Source organism: Phyllopteryx taeniolatus, chromosome 18 (assembly GCF_024500385.1).
Source record: "Phyllopteryx taeniolatus isolate TA_2022b chromosome 18, UOR_Ptae_1.2, whole genome shotgun sequence".
Taxonomy (NCBI): domain Eukaryota; kingdom Metazoa; phylum Chordata; class Actinopteri; order Syngnathiformes; family Syngnathidae; genus Phyllopteryx; species Phyllopteryx taeniolatus.
The window spans coordinates 1,359,699-1,376,254 of record NC_084519.1 but is presented as its reverse complement, the minus strand read 5'-3'; the positions used below and the strand labels follow the sequence as shown (position 1 = coordinate 1,376,254).

General features: G+C 40.9%; 1 protein-coding gene across 14 annotated transcripts in view; it reads left to right on the top strand.

The window, feature by feature from the left end:
- Window positions 1-16,556, top strand: part of tab2 (TGF-beta activated kinase 1 (MAP3K7) binding protein 2) — a 67,785-nt gene that overhangs the window by 32,052 nt on the left and 19,177 nt on the right. For 8 of the 14 annotated variants that reach the window (XM_061753370.1, XM_061753368.1, XM_061753369.1 and 5 more), the window contains 4 exons: window positions 1,273-2,974; window positions 11,288-11,448; window positions 11,820-11,852; window positions 13,841-13,934. In XM_061753370.1, the coding sequence (XP_061609354.1) occupies window positions 1,273-2,974; window positions 11,288-11,448; window positions 11,820-11,852; window positions 13,841-13,934 (1,990 nt within the window). Of the gene's footprint in view, window positions 1-1,272; window positions 2,975-11,287; window positions 11,449-11,819; window positions 11,853-13,840; window positions 13,935-14,590; window positions 15,753-15,873; window positions 15,971-16,226; window positions 16,333-16,556 lie in introns of all 14 variants that reach the window. The other 6 variants (XR_009785364.1, XR_009785363.1, XR_009785365.1 and 3 more) reach the window with 6 other exon arrangements.

Below are 16,556 nucleotides of genomic sequence, written 5' to 3'. Positions count from 1 at the left end.
ACACCTAAACACAAAATGATGGAACATTTTGCATCGCGGATTTGGTGCCTTTTGTAAAAATGTATGAAAACGCAATCCTTACCATATGTCAATTGTCGAAGAGCAATGTCACATCACCTCAAGTATGAAGGACTAAGAGCCAGATAAGTTTTTATTATTTTATTTATTTATTTTTTTAAAACCCACAGGCACCGTTTGTGACCCCTTGTGTGGGAGGTGCGCATGATTTACGAAGACTGTAGCACGATTGGCAGCAGATGTAAAAAGGCCTACAAAGCGAGAAAAGGGGGATTTCAGAGACTTCAGAAAAGTTAATAGTTTACCTATCTATCCATCCATCCACATCCATCCATCCATCCATTTATTTTCTGTACCATTTATCCTCACTACGGTTGGAGGCGTGCTGGAGCCTATCCCCAGAACTGTGAGGCAGTTCTAACCTTAAACATGTAAATGTGTGTATGTGTGTGTGTATATATATCTGTGTGTGTGTGTGTGTGTGTGTGTGTGTGTGTGTGTGTATATATATATATATATATATATATATATACACACACAAGTATTTAACACGTCACCATTTTCCTCATTAAATATATTTCCAAAGGTGCTATTGAGATGAAAATTTCACCAGATCTTGGGAACAACCCAAGTAATCTATACATACAAAGTAGAACAAATCAGCCATAGAAATTAAGTTATGTGTAATAATGGTAAATGGACTGCACTTACCGTAATTTCTCGTGTATAATGCCCCCCCCCCCAAAAGTCAATAGTGCGCATTATACAGAGGTACAGGGGCAATTGGAAAAAACTTTCACATTTTCTAAATGTTAAATGTTTGGAGCCTTCCACCGACTACTATAAGAGAGACACTGCGAAAATTATTCTGCTCATCTTTTCTGTTTATTACTGAGACGCGCCCCCCACACTCTCCAACCCCCCAAACAAATAAATGAAAAAAAAAAAAACATTTTCAACCCAAATGTCACAGCTACATATTATGTGTGCTGCTCTTCACAATCGTCCTGTGAGTGACTGGTTACCACTCCAGGGTGGAAGTGCCCCTCTTACCTTACCTTAAGTCATCTGTGATAGACTCAAGCCCCTGACAGGAATCTGAACAGGAAGAGTAATGTAGAAAATGGGTGGATGGATGGGTATAATGTTTAATTATTTTAACAATGGATAAACTAACCTTTGTATTTCCCTCTCTCCCTCTCTCACTCTCTCTCTCTCTCTCTCTCTCTCTTGCTCTCCCTTTGTCCCTCTCAGAATAACAACAACTTAGATGCGTGCTGTGAATACTTGTCCCAGGTCAGTCCAGCCTACTTGTACAGTGAAGAAGGAAACATCAACTTTTCTGACGACCCCAGTTTGACCAGGCTCCGTAATCACATGACCCAGCTGAACCTGGGTCTGCAGTCTCAGAATGTGCACATGGCCCCAGCGCGAGACGGCCTGAGAATGAACGGCAGCCGGACTCTGGCCCATAGCCTGAGCGAAGGGCCCCTGCAGACAGGCCAGGCTCCAAACAGTAACTTTTTTCAGCAGGAGCCGCAGTCTGCTCCAGTTGAAGGGCCCCCCAGTCTCAATGTGTTTCGTGCAATGGAGACCTCGCGCAAACCGCAGCCTCCACAGCACCTTGGACTCTACCCTCTAGGTGTCAAAGGAGCGACCATGGGTCTCCAGCAAACACCACGTTTCAACCCTATTACCGTGACGCTAGCTCCTCATATTCAGACAGGCCGCAGCACTCCTACTTCTTTACACATACATGGTGGGCCACAGTCAGGTCTAAGCAGTCCACAGGGTAACGCTATCTACATTAGGCCCTATGTCAGTCAATGCGGTACAACTCGACAGAATCAGCAGCAGGGTGGCAGGGCCCAGTATAGCCCCACTTCTCAGCCTCAGCAGCAGATCTATCAGATCTCTCATCCTTCATCCTTGTCTGGGTCATGGTCTGGCCCTCATCAATCCTCTTCCTCACATACCTCACAACATCAGACCCAGGGCCACCAGACATCTCATGTCTACATGCCAATTAGCTCCCCAACCAATTCCCAGGCACCCTCCATCCTTCCCTCTGGAAGCCAGGCGTCTTCATCTGGTGTCTCCTCTTCTAGCTCGTCTTCGTCCTCGTCCTCCTCTTCCTCTGTCATGCCCACCTCGCTCTCTGCTATCAGCCAGTACAATATCCAGAACATCTCCACTGGCCCGCGGAAGAATCAGATCGAGATCAAACTTGAATCTCCTCAGAGGAGTAACTCCACCACAACGACAGCTGTGCTGCGAACAGGTGGTGGGTCCCGTTCCTCCTCCACCTCATCCTCCTGCCCGTCCTCCTCCTCCTCAACTGGTGTTTCTACAGTCCCTACCACCCCTCTCTCCATCGGAGGCTCGGGTCTGAGCCGTAGCCAGCCCACTGTTTACATCTCTGCTAGCCCACCCACTGCTGCTACCACGCCTTCTGAGGAGGCAGTCATGGCCTCAACCGGATCCCGTTCACAACCCAAGTTTTACATTTCAACAAATGCCTCCAGCGATGACAGTGGGGGTAGGAACCCTCCCACAGTCTACATCTCAGCTAACCCTCCATTGCAGGCTCCATCAGGTGCAAGGAACATTGGGAGCCAGGTGAGCATGGGCCCCGCCTATATCCACCACCATCCACCTAAATCTCGGGCTTCGGTGGGAGTGGGAAACACGGCTTCCTCGCCACGTGTGGTGGTGACTCAACCCAACACAAAATATACTTTCAAAATCACTGTGTCCCCCAACAAACCCCCAGCAGTGTCTCCTGGGGTGGTGTCTCCTACATTTGAGCCCAACAACCTCCTCAGCCTACCACCAGACCATCACTTTGTGGAGCCAGACCCCATCCATCTCTCAGACCCACTTTCACCGCACAAGGAGAGACCCAGCGAGCCTCGACGACTCAGCATGGGCTCTGATGATGCTGCATACACACAAGGTAAGCCACTGTGAGTCTTTACTCACACATTAGAAGAAATAGGACAGGAAGCAGCCTCATGAATGAACATATTGCTGCAAATTGCTGAATAAGCACTTTTAGCCTCAGCTGTCTTGTCCTAAAAAACAAAAAAACAAAAAAAAAATGAGTGACCCATTAACTGTAACATTTATTTGCAATGAACTCTGCTTGAGTGGTTTATGTGCAAGGGCAGCTAGAGACTTCAAATTGCTATAGGTGGTTATATAAATGTAAGTTGTCATGCTTATGTCTGAGAAGCGAATGACTGATGATTTGTCCAGGGTGACCCCGTATTTGCCTTATTTTAGGGGTAGATTCACTGTTCCTGGGATTGGCACAAGCGGTGTACATTATGAATGAATTCATTGATTTTACAACTTGGTGTAACACAAAACAAAACATAATAACAGTGCAACATTGCTTTTCTATCAGGATTGCTTTTGATCATTTTGAAAAAGTCAAAATAGGCCCAAAGCTTGGACCAGCAAAATGTTTGGTAATAAATTCTACTGTAGCAGCTGTTTAATATATATGGGCATAATAATCAATTGATATGTTTTTGATTAATCAACTCTTGAGAAATGTAGGCAAAACTGAGCTGCAACCATCGGAGGCGCCCTTGAATCAGTCTCAACTAGTTTATTATTTAAAAAAACAACATGATGCCACTTATGAAGACCTTTGCTATTCTACAGCTGTTCTGGGGAGCATTATTTTGCTCAGTATTAAAAATGGAGTTAAGGACATCCACAAAGAGAGATCTTTCCTTCACTTTATAATTATAAGCCAAAAGGATTTTATTTAATTTTAGTTTTCATCATGGTCAATTGACATAAAACAATCCAAGCAGTGTAGTTAGTTTTGGCTGTTCATGTTAGTCCATAAAATGTTTACCACCAGTATGATCCTGCCTAACAAACCAAACTCAGCAACTGCAGCTCATCAGTGACCCTAATGAGGAATGGAAATGGATGCTTGGTTGTCACATTTGGTTCACTTGAGTCAGTGCTGAGTCTGCTAACTCGATTCAGTGAACCAACTCAAGCCAATGTTTTTGCCTGAGTCTACCAAGTCTCCTTGTGTACTGGTGGTGGTACTTTTGCAGCCAGGCTGTGGCCTCAAAGGAGCCAGGGTAATCGAGGCCTCGGACTGATTCATGATTACAGTAAGTATAAGATGAAAAAAATCATTAAACCTGGATGTTCAGGAACTGACCGACTCTAGATGACTTACATCACAATTCTGTTTTGGAGCCTCGGATTTTTGAAAACGACGCTGTTATTATTTCCGTCTAATCGTTAAAAACAGAGGACATGCATGGTGATTGTTCAGGTCAGGACAGGGCAAGCGCTTGTAAGTCACAGCCGTAACAACAATGGCAGACGACAGTGCTATTGTAGCATTTGTTTCGTTTACACAAATAACAAACAAACAAATAATACATTTACTACACTCAGATTATGTGCAGTACATACTTCAAATTCTGAATTTACAGATACTCAAATGATTCTTAAAATTACCTGCAGTACAAGCAGTTGGTACAATAGCATTTTCAGACATTTTTATAGGTCATTGAAGTGGAAGCTTTTTGACAATGTTATCATCTGCACATGGAACTTTTTTTTTAAAAATGCAAAAAAAAACCTTGCAGTGTTTAGTTGGACATTGTCATATAAACGTAACCTTGTTAAAGATTTGACTTCTTATTAGAGTTTCTTTTATTGCTTATTAAGTAAATGGCATTTGACTTAATAGTGAACTCTTCTTTATACATGCACATTAGTTATTTGGATAAAAGGCTTGTTTTTAGAACCATAATAGTTTTTTATACTCCTGACAAACCTAAATTCTTTTTCCATTTGTTCCTGCCAAGAAGCTTATTTTACCATAGATTATAAACCCTTAGTAACATTTGGTGTTGTGAATGCACAGTCAGTTTAGAAAGTAGTCCGATAAAAACAAAGGTGACTTATTAACTGAGCCCCGTATGACTCTAGTGTGAGTTGTCTCCACTAAATGTTGTGTTTGATGCATCTGCCAGAGTGCAGCAGATCCTATAGTGAGTCAAATGTGTTGGAGCACAGAAGTGTTTCCTTATTTGGGCTTTTGACGAAATTGCATGTGAGTCACTGGCTGTGATTCTTAAATTGCAGTCACTCCCAAAGGGAGGGTCTTCACAATGGGCCTCTTCTGCAGACCCTCATCAGCCCCATGCTCTCTGCTTTTCCTTTAGAATTATTGCAGCTGATCACTGTCTTGTTGTTATTACCTTATTTGAATGTTACTCATTCAAATTCAAATCATCACCACATATCTGTTAGTTCTATGCGTAATTTTTCAAATGTGGTCACACCATGAAAGTAATGTGTGTTAAATTGGATGCTCTCCCGAACAAAGAATACCTGCTGCAAAATCCCCTTTGATTCAGTGAGTCATTTGACTCAGCTGTGTCACACACTTTGTCAAAGGTAATACTTGTCACTTTATCACATCATAGGTTGCAGACATTCCAGGCTCTGTTACAAACCGTAATTTCTCATGCACTGCATATTATGCTCTCGAGTATAATACACCCCCGCAAAATTGACCCCAAAAATCAGGCAAACCCTTCTACCTATGTATAACATGCATCATCGATTTGCTGTATTATCTGTATTTTAGTAGGTTTTTCAAAGAAATATTCTCTGTGTGCGGCACGGTGAACAAATGGTTAACACATCTGCCTCACAGTTCTGAGCACCGGCGTTCAAATCCCATCCTCGCCTGTGTGGAGTTTGCATATTCCCCCCGTGCCTGCGTGGGTTTTCTCCGGGTGCTCCGGTTTCCCCCCACATTGCAAAAACATGCGTGGTAGGTTGATTGAAGACTCTAAATTGCCTGTAGGTTGTTTGTTTCTATGTGCTCAGCAAGCGACACAGCAAGCAAAACATGCTCCGACAACCACTCAAACAAACACACAATAATGCCGCCACCTAGAGGTTATATATAAAGGTGTGCACCTTCATTCTAATATACCACCGCCACCTAAACGTTATGAAAAAGGTGTCGCCGACAGTTTCATTCCAATATGACTTATAACTGCATAATATGTACAGTTGTACTCATGAGTTTACATACCCTGGCAGAATTTGTGAAATATTTATTTATTTATTTTTTTAAATACGACTGATGACTGAACTATCATTAATTTCTGTATGGTTATGTTTTGTTTGATGATGATGCTTTTCTGAAATGCTTCACAGTTTAATTTGAATCCCATTAAAATAAAATTAAATGTGTTTCATGTTTTCTTTAAAGAATTGTACCCATCTTACAAATTCTGCCTGGGTAATCAAACATATGAGCACCACTGTGTAAATAAAAGTAGGGCTGTGAATTTCAAAATAAGAGCAAGTAAATAAAAATAAAGTATTACGTGTTCAAATAAAGTGCTTAACTTCAAAATAATTCTTTGGGAAAAAAAAAAAAACGAACAAAATGCAGATAATACTTCATGTTTTGATCATATGGGTAGAAGCAAAATAATGCATTTTAAATACAGTGGTTACGGAAAGTATTCAGACCCCCTTACATTTTTCACTCTTTGTTATATTGAAGCCATTTGCTGAAATCATTTAAGTTAATTGTTTTTCCTCATTAATGTACACACAGCACCCCATATTGACAGAGAAAAAACGGAATTGTTGAAATTTCTGCAGGTTTATTAAAAAAGAAAAACTGAAATATCACACAGCCATAAGTATTCAGACCCTTTGCTCTGTATTTAGTAGCAGCACCCTTTTGAGCTAATACAGCCATGAGTCTTTTTGGGAATGATGCAACAAGTTTTTCACACCTGGATTTGGGGATCCTCTGCCATTCCTCCTTGCAGATCCTCTCCAGTGCTGTCAGGTTGGATGGCGAACGTTGGTGGACAGCCATTTTCAGGTCTCTCCAGAGGTCATTGTCTTGTTGGACCTTTGCCCAGTCTGAGGTCCTGAGCACTCTGGAGAAAGTTTTTCTCCAGGATATCCCTGTACTTGGCCGCATTCATCTTTCATTCGATTGCAACCAGTCGTCCTGTTCCTGCAGCTGAACAACACCCCCACAGCATGATGCTTCCACCACCATGCTTCACTGTTGGGACTGTATTGGACAGGTGATGAACAGTGCCTGGTTTTCTTCACACATACCGCTTAGAATTAAGGCCAACAAGTTCTATATTGGTCTCATCAGACCAGATAATCTTATTTCTCACCATCTTGGAGTCCTTCAGGTGTTTTTTAGCAAACTCCATGCGGACTGTCTTGCACTGAGGGTTCTGGTCATCCCAAACGTTTTCCATTTAAAGATTATGGAGGCCGCTGTTCTCTTAGGAACCTTAAGTCCATCCATCCATTTTCTTTACCGCTTATCCTCACTAGGGTCGCGGGGGTGTTGGAGCTTATGCCAGCTATCTTCGGGCGAGAGGCGGGGCTGGTCGCCGGCCAATCAGAGGGCACATATAAACAAACAACAATCCGCACTCACATTCACACCCAAGCGCAATGTAGAGTCTTCAATTAACGTGCCACATGTTTTTCGGATGTGGGAGGAAACCGGTGTACCTGGAGAAAACCCACGCAGGCATCGGGGAGAACATGCAAACTCCACACAGACTGGGCCGCGATTTGAACCCCAGTCCTCAGAACTGAGAGGAGATGTGCCAACCAGTCGTCTACTGCGCCGCCAGGAACCTTAAGTGCAGCAGAAATATTTTTGTAACCTTGGCCAGATCTATGCCTTGTTACAATTCTGTCTCTTGAGCTCTTCAGGCAGTTCATTTGACCTCATGATTCTTATTTGCTCTGACATGGACTGTGAACTGTAAGGTCTTATATAGACAGGTGTGTGTTTTTCCCAATCAAGTCCAATCAGTTTTCTCAAACACAGCTGGACTCCAATGAAGGTGTAGAACCATCTCAAGAATGTTCAGAAGAAATGGACAGCACCGGAGTTAAATATGAGTGTCACAGCAAAGGGTCTGAATCTGAATACTTATGGTTGTGTGATATTTCAGTGTGTACATTAATGAGGGGGAAAAAAGAACTTAAATGATTTTAGCAAATGGCTGCAATATAAGAAAGAGTGAACAATTTAAGGGGGTCTGAATACTTTCCGTACCCACTGTTGGTAGAAGGGTTTTTCCAGAATTTTGAGGTAAACTTTTGCGGTGCGTATTATACATGGGTGCGCATTATACACAAGAAATTACGGTAACCAGTTTGTTACAATGATGTTGAAAATAGTAGTCTTACCTGGTAGGAGCTTTTCCTTGGCTTTCTTCCATAACCTTAGACTAGTTTTGTTTGTCGAACTGCCGAGCTGCTTCACGGTTCCCTGCTGACTCAGCAACAGTGATCACTTTCTTCTTAAAAACAGCAGATTAACTTGCCCTTCTTTTACGCGACATTTTTTAACTTGGGAGATGTACACTGTAAAGTGCAGGACAATAATTAAATTTGCCAAAGACGCTAAATACATTCACGGTAAGTAAATGAGGTGCGAGCTGTTACCTATCTATCAATAAAAGGTATTCACTGCACCAATTGCTATTCACGTCAGGCATGTCGCTAAATTTCAGTTTCCTTTAACTCTGATTGACCACCCCATATCTCCTTTCTACCCGGTTTCTGATTCGCATACAGCTTTGTATATTCATAGCAAGATTCAAACGTAAGACCCTATATCGCTTAATTAAAAAAAATATATATATATTGCGTAACACTTTTTGCTTTTCAGAACTGCAGCAGATTTTATCTTTTTTTCTTAGATGACACAAATTGCAGTTTGTAATAACAAGTTTATATTTAAAATAGTGGTGGGATTCGAGAGAAAAAGGATCTGTTTAATTAAAGGCATTATTAATAAAATTTTTAATTGAATAAAATATTAAATACAACATAACATAATAAGCTAATGCTTTTCCAATTCAAATTGGGTTTTTTTGGACAGTTTTTGTTCCGCAGCTCACGAGGCTCTGTGAGCAAAGTGAGTGTTATATGCAGTGGAATCTGTGCTGTTAGGGAAACTCTGTATTCGTTGCACACGAGAGTCAGTGGGTACCAGTAGGAGATCGATAGCATTGATAGCATGAGACGACTTAGTACGGGTGCAGGCTACACGGAAGCACATCTTAAGAGTGCTTCAACCCAGATAGAGGCTACACTCATCGGAGACCACTCCGGAAATTGGGAAATTCAAGAAGAATAAAAATCCACCTGAATGCAAAGGGAAAACCCTTTGTATTGTTTACAATGGGGGAAATCAAATGCAGTCAAATGCAAGAATACTGCACACTAAAAGCTTGAATAAAAAGCTTGAACGCTTGAAATGCAACCCCAATTCCAATGAAGTTGGGACATTGTGTTAAACAAATAAAAACGGAATGATTTTCAAATCATGTTCAACCTATATTTAATTGAATACACTACAAAGACAAGATATTTAATGTTCAAACTGATAGTCATTCACAAGCAAAGATGGGGCAAGGTTCACCTCTTTGTGAACAAGTGTGAGAGAAAATAGTCACTTCAGAAAACCAATGTCAGTAAATACAGTTCGGCGCTACACCCGTAAGTGCAACTTGAAACTCTACTATGCAAAGCAAAAGCCATTTGTCAACAACACCCAGAAACGCCGCTGGCTTCTCTGGGCCCAAGCTCATCAAAGATGGACTGATGCAAAGTGCAAAAGTGTTCTGTGGCTTTTCCTTGGCTTTCTTCCATAACCTTACACTAGTTTTGTCCACATTTAAAATTGTTTTTGGAAATTGTGGACGTCGTGTCCCCCGGGCTAAAGAGGAAAAGAACCATCCGGAGTGTTATGGACGAAAAGTTCAAAAGCCAGCATCTGTGATGGTATGGGGTTGTGTTAGTGCCAATGACATGGGTAACTTGCACATCTGTGAAGGCACCATTAATGCTGAACGGTACATACAGGTTTTGGAGAAACATATGCTGCCATCCAAGCAACGTCTTTTTCATGGACGCCCCTGCTTATTTCAGCAAGACAATGCCAAACCACATTCTAAACGTGTTACGACAGCGTGGCTTCGTAGTAAAAGAATGCGGGTACTAGACCGGCCTGCCTGCAGTACAGACTTATCTCCCATTGAAAATGTGTGGTTCATTATGAAGCGTAAAATACGCTGAAGCTGTAAATCAGGAGGCGGGGTACACCCTGAACTGGTTGCCAGCCAATCGCAGGGCACATATAAACAAACAACCATTTGCACTCACATTCAAAGCCACGGGGAATTTAGAGTCTCCAATCAACCGACCATGCATGTTTTTGGGATGTGGGAGGAAACCGCAGTGCCTGGAGAAAACCCACCCAGGCACGGGGAGAACATGCAAACTCCATCCAGAACTGTGAGGCAGATGTGCTAACCAGTCAACTACCGTCCCGACAATGGAAACCCCTACCATTGAAATCAGTCGTTAAAATACATTGGGCCAAAAGTGCCATTGCTTAACTTGTTTTTCCTGAAATGGTACCATTCTGACCACTCAAATGCATGCATATGCTACACCACCCACTGGCTCAAACAAACACTTTTTCTGTGTTGTATCGTTATTTTGTGTTTTCTTTTTTTTAAATCATATTTAACTAAAATGCAAAATAAAATACAGTAAAGCGTTTAAATATTAAATTAATAAATTAAAAGAAGCAATTGTGTGTACAGTTAAATCTGGCCCTGTTTACTGGTAGTTCAACACATTTCAGTTAACTGTTTCACAGCCAGAGTCAAAGTATTTTAAATAGTGCCCACAATTAATCAGATTTTAATCGTGATCACAATATTGGCAGCCACGATTCAATTAACCTGATCGTTGGTGAGATTAAAATGCGGGCACTGCTACATATTCAAGCATCTTCTCAACCAGTAGTCAGCCAACCACTGGGGACAAGCACATGCTTAAGGCTTAATTGCACCATGCAGGAGGAACCTAAAGTCACTCTATTGACTGATGAGAGGAAAACATGTCGAGAGAAGAAAGTACAGCAAAGATTGAAAACTAGGAGCATCACGATGAGGAGGTATTGCCTCGAAAGGGATCAACATCGTTTTGTCTGGCCTTGTTTCGATTCAGGGCAAGTGGTGTTAAAACAACAAAATATATATATATTCTGAAATTTTGTCTGAATTTTGAAAGTTGTTAAACCACAGAATCAGTCAAATGTGTTTTTTTTCCAACATTATTTCATGATGATGTTCTTATTAGCCTAATGCTTGACACTGTGGAAACCAACTATGCATCTTTTTCTCAGCGTTGTTGGTCCATCAGAAGGCCCGCATGGAGAGGCTGTGGCATGAACTGGAGCTAAAAAAGAAGAAGCTGGAGAAGCTAAAAGAGGAGGTCAATGAGATGGAGAATGACCTGACAAGGAGACGACTGGAGAGATCAAACTCTGCCTCCCAAATTCCTTCAGTAAGTTTTTTTCTGTGATTTTACATAGAGGACAATGGGCAAAGATGAAGTGATAGGCTGAGAGTGCGGAAGAAGAATGTCAGATGTTCAATGACGATACCAGCCGTTGGTGAATAAGGCCCACTGTGCACTGACAATCTTTGCCACTCCCTTTCTTCTATTCCAGGAATAAATGTGTGTGGCTTAAGGCAAAAGGCTTTTATTTAATAGAAACAGAGAGGATATAAAGAAGCAATTGCAATGTAGATCTATTAGGACATGTGCCTTTGTGCTCCACCTGTAATATCATCTAGATTGTAAATATCAAGGCGAAATTAACAGTGCAACATGGGCCAATCATCCCCCTTTCTTTTTTTTGTCTTTGTTATTAGAACTGGTGTACAGTAAGGCTGATGACACTAAATGTGGGTCCCTTCACCATTCCAGGTTCCGATTAAAGCCAATAGTGGCTCCTTCTGTCTCAAGCTATGATAACCGCAAGCAGCCATGTTTTAACGATGACGTCACCACGCAGCAGCAGAGTATTTCCCAGCATGCCTAGCGTTATTGTACAGTGGGTACGGAAAGTATTCAGACCCCCTTACATTTTTTCAAGTTTTAAGTTTAAGTTATATTGCAGCCATTTACTCAAATAATTTTTCATTTTTTTTTTCCTCATTAAAGTACACCCAGCACCCCATATTGACAGAAGAAAAAACAGAATTGTTGAATTTTTTGCAGATTTATTAAAAAAAAAGAAAAACTGAAATATCACACAGCCATAAGTATTCAAACCCTTTGGTGTGACCCTCATGTATTTAAATTGGGTACTGTCCATTTCTTCTGATCATCCTTGAGATGGTTCTACACCTTCATTGGAGTCCAGCTGTGTTTGATTATACTGATTGGACTTGATAAGGAAAGCCACACACCTCTGTCTATACAAGACTTTACAGTTCACCTTGCATGTCAGAGCAAATAAGAATCATGAGGTCAAAGGAACTGAACTAAAGAGCTCAGAGGCAGAATTGTGGCAAGGCACAGATCTGGCCAAGGTTACAAAAAACATTCAGCTGCACCTAAGGTTCCTAAGAGCACAGTGGCCACCATAATCCTTCAATGGAAGACGTTTGGGACGAGCAGAACCCTTCCTAGAGCTGGCCGTCCGGCCAAACTGAGCAATTGGAGGAGAAGAGCCTTGGTGAGAGAGGTAAAGAAGATCAATGTGGCTGAGCTCCAGAGATGCAGTCGGGAGATGGGAGAAAGTTCTAGAAAGTCAACCACCACTGCAGCCCTCCACCAGTCGGGGCTTTATGGCAGAGTGGCCCGACGGAAGCCTCTCCTCAGTGCAAGACACATGAAAGCCCGCATGAAGTTTGCTAAAAAAAACAAAAACACGCACCTGAAGGACTCCAAGATGGGGAGAAATAAGATTCTCTGGTCTGATGAGACCAAGATAGAACATTTTGGCCTTAATTCTAAGCGGTATGTGTGGAGAAAACCAGGCACTGCTCCTCACCTGTCCAAAACAGTCCCAACAGTGAAGCGTGGTGGTGGCAGCGTCATGCTGTGGGGGTGTTTTTCAGCTGCAGGGACGAATGGTACTTTCCGTACCCAGTGTGAATCGTTGTTAAAATGCTGTTTTATATCAGTTCGTCCCCTAATTCTCTAAAGAGTTAAAAATCTGAATGTTAACAGACTAATAGACCTTATATGTGTTTATCCCGTCTCTGCATCTTGTTGTGTCTTAATTATTATTATTTTTAGTTATTAGGTTTACTCACTAGGACACACCCCTTGAAGGTACGACAGTACGTAGAGTAATTAAACTTCATAAAACCAGTTCATTTATTTACATTTTCTTTCAATATGTTTTATACAATACAGTGCTATTTTTAATTAAAAACCGGGTGGGTTGGATCAAATTATTGGGATTTAAATGGGGAAATTTGAAAATTAAAGTACAAGCTTGGTCATGGAACAAATAAAACCCGTATGTTAAGGTACCGCTCTACATACATTACTCACGAAAATTTAAGGATATAATCTTTCGGGTCATATTTCAGGATGAACTTAAAATGCACTATAACCTTTCCAGGTAAACTTGCTGTTCTGTAACAAGGAGCTAAATAATAACATTCACAACAGCTGTAAAGGTCTTAGTGCATTTTAGGTTTATCCTGAAATGAATACATCTTTTTCTTGAATCAGCCTTTTTACTCATCTCCTGCACATTCAGTAAGCACAGGATAGTTGAGTTGGTTAATCAGCTTGTGTTGTAAGCTCAGTTGTGATGTAGTGAGTTTCTAGTTCAGGAAATTGCCATAAAAGAAGCTGAAAAACCATCACTGCAACCCTGTGCATCGCAGAGTTGTCACATGGCTAATTACCGGATCCTTTCTCATTCTCTCAGATCGAGGAGATGAAGCAGTTGCGGTGCAAGAACAGATTACTACAAATCGACATTGACTGCCTCACCAAAGAAATTGATCTCTTTCAAAAAAGAGGTAAGCGTATCCCTTATAATGATGATGTGTAAGGCTTTGTTTGTGTGCCTCTTTTGGTTGATGTGCTGAAAATAAGTCTTTAGTGTTGGAGGTCGAGTAGGGCACAAGCCCAGGGCTTGTCACATCCTCCCTGCACATGCTGACAAGGTACTTCTATTGTAATCTTAACTACTTGTTCTTCTTGGATTGCATCCTGTAGCTGTTTGGTTACATCTGATTTATTGGCCCTCTGAGCAACCCGCTGCTGAGAGAAATAAACTCAGCAACCAGCCACTTTGAGAAAACCTGGCTTTTAAAAAGTATAGAGTAAGATAGCTGGCAAAAAGGTGGATGCGTGATTCTACCAGTTTGGATTTGTATAATGTTGTTGTACACATGAATCAAACTTATTTGAATTAGAACTTTTTATGTGCGTAATAATACTAAATATTGGGGCTAGAAATTGTATGTGAGTATAGACCTTTTTTTTTTAAACTTAAATGCGTATGAATCAAAAACCTTTGGGTTAGGACTTGTTTTTGTGAGTATGAATTTAAAAGATGTGAACGCAGTCTTGTGAAGGTAACTCTGATTTCTATGACTAAAAAATCTCTGCTGTGGACACGAATCCACTTCTATGAGTACGAATCCAAAAATGTTGAAATGACATAACGTAGGTCACAGGCAGGTCACAGGGGAAGTAATCGAACCACGATTCCTCACGCGCATGCACAAAAGACCAAGATGACTGCGATCAACAGCGGCTTAGTTGGAGCTCCCAGTTCATGTGAAGAATCACAGGTAAAGTAAGTAACGTGTATATCCAATATTTATTTCTTAAAATTGTTCCATTTTAAATAATATGTCGCTTTGGGGTTACACATTAGCTTGCAAGCTAAAGACATATGCCTCAGTGCTCATCGGTACCCTCCTCTCAGCTATGTAGTATGTGCATTTGTTTACAACTAAGCTAGTGGGAATCCGTGGAGCGATGTGTTATCATATACACATGTATGTTTGTGTCGTCTTGTCTGTCACAAACAAGACGTTAGGGCCGGGTACGGGTTGTGTTTCTGTCGTGATGCAGCTGAGATGAGAGCTGGGAGTCAAGAGTGGGACACCGGGTTGGCTCTGATCTTTTTTTAGGTAGCTTTTCTGCCAAGAGAGTCAAGAGATGCTAAGTGGAAGACTGGGCCTCCATTCTTCCTGTAACAAGTCATTTATTTAACCAGCACTGTTACTCTCCAGCTGTTTAATTGAGGTAGAAAAAAAATAACAACAAGCCAAATATCCCGCATAGTTCCCCTTTCCATCAGAGCTTCGTCCCTAGCAACGATGTTGACAGCACTCATTAGAGCCCTATAATAGTTAAACAACGTTTTAACTCGCAAGCTAATGATTGGCATATTAATTTGCTAAAAATACTCGAGTTTTACAAATAAGTACTGTATTTTAAATGTCTGTCCAGTCTAACGTAGAATTGTTTAGAATTCTGTCGTTTTTGTCAACAGTGGCATTGAATGCATCCAAGTTGTATTTTTGAAATTGTTTTGTTGACCAGTTATTGGAATTAATGAAATCATTTTTATTTTATGCTTGTGGTTCATGACTTTCTATCTGTTCCTGCTTTTACCCCTGTTGCTAAGACTCATAAAATTTCCCTTAAGGATCAATGAAGATTATTTATGTTTTAATTGTTGTTAATATTTTGCCTCTGCAGATTCAAACACTGTCTTTCTATACAGATTTTTTTTAATCTGGAACCAACAACAAATAACTACTCAAAGACTTTTTTTTTTTCTTTCCAAAGACAGTGGGAAACTATGGATGGCCGCCAAGGTAAATGATTATATAACCTTGGGCTGTCCGTGTCTTTATTAGTACTTTCAGAGATATTCAATGTAATATTTTGTTGTGATGAATATGTCGGAACATTTCTCCTACTGTCTGTATTTTCAAGGCTCAGGGGCGATGAAGGCGTTGAAATGTCTCAATTGCTGAAACCATGTTGACTGTTGTTAGCGCTGGAAGAGGGAACGGAGTATATATAATCAGAGGTTATAAAATTCATTCACATAATTTACATCAATTTTTATAATTGATATCAAAAGCAAGATGTAAAGTAACGTGAAATTTTCATTGAAAAGTATTTTAAGTCAGACCATTTAAATTATGACATTATTATTATTATTATTATTATTATTATTATTATTACTGCAAAGTTATTCAATCTCAAGGAAGATGGCCTGTTGGATTTGGCAGATGTTCACAAATCGCTTTGTGTCCACTATGTTTTCCTTTCCTGTCTGGCAGAAGCTCTTAAGAACATCACAGAAGGTTGGGATAACAATCCTTTAAAGACTAAAGATGGACTCTCACCAAACCAGCTTTGGGTTTTGGGTCAGATGAAGATTTGCAGGTTTGTAGGAACTGTTGTGTACAAAGGCAAAGTGCAGTTGACAAGTTTTTAATCTGAACATGTGAAGGCTAAGGTTTTTTGAAAATTTGAGTGGAGCCAATACCTTAAACAGTTTGGACGGAGAAGGTGGTAAAATTCAGGAGCAAGTTTTTGAATGAAATCCAAATATGTATGTGTGACACTTTATTGAAGCGATCACACAACAGAGTATGTCAGCAAAAGCG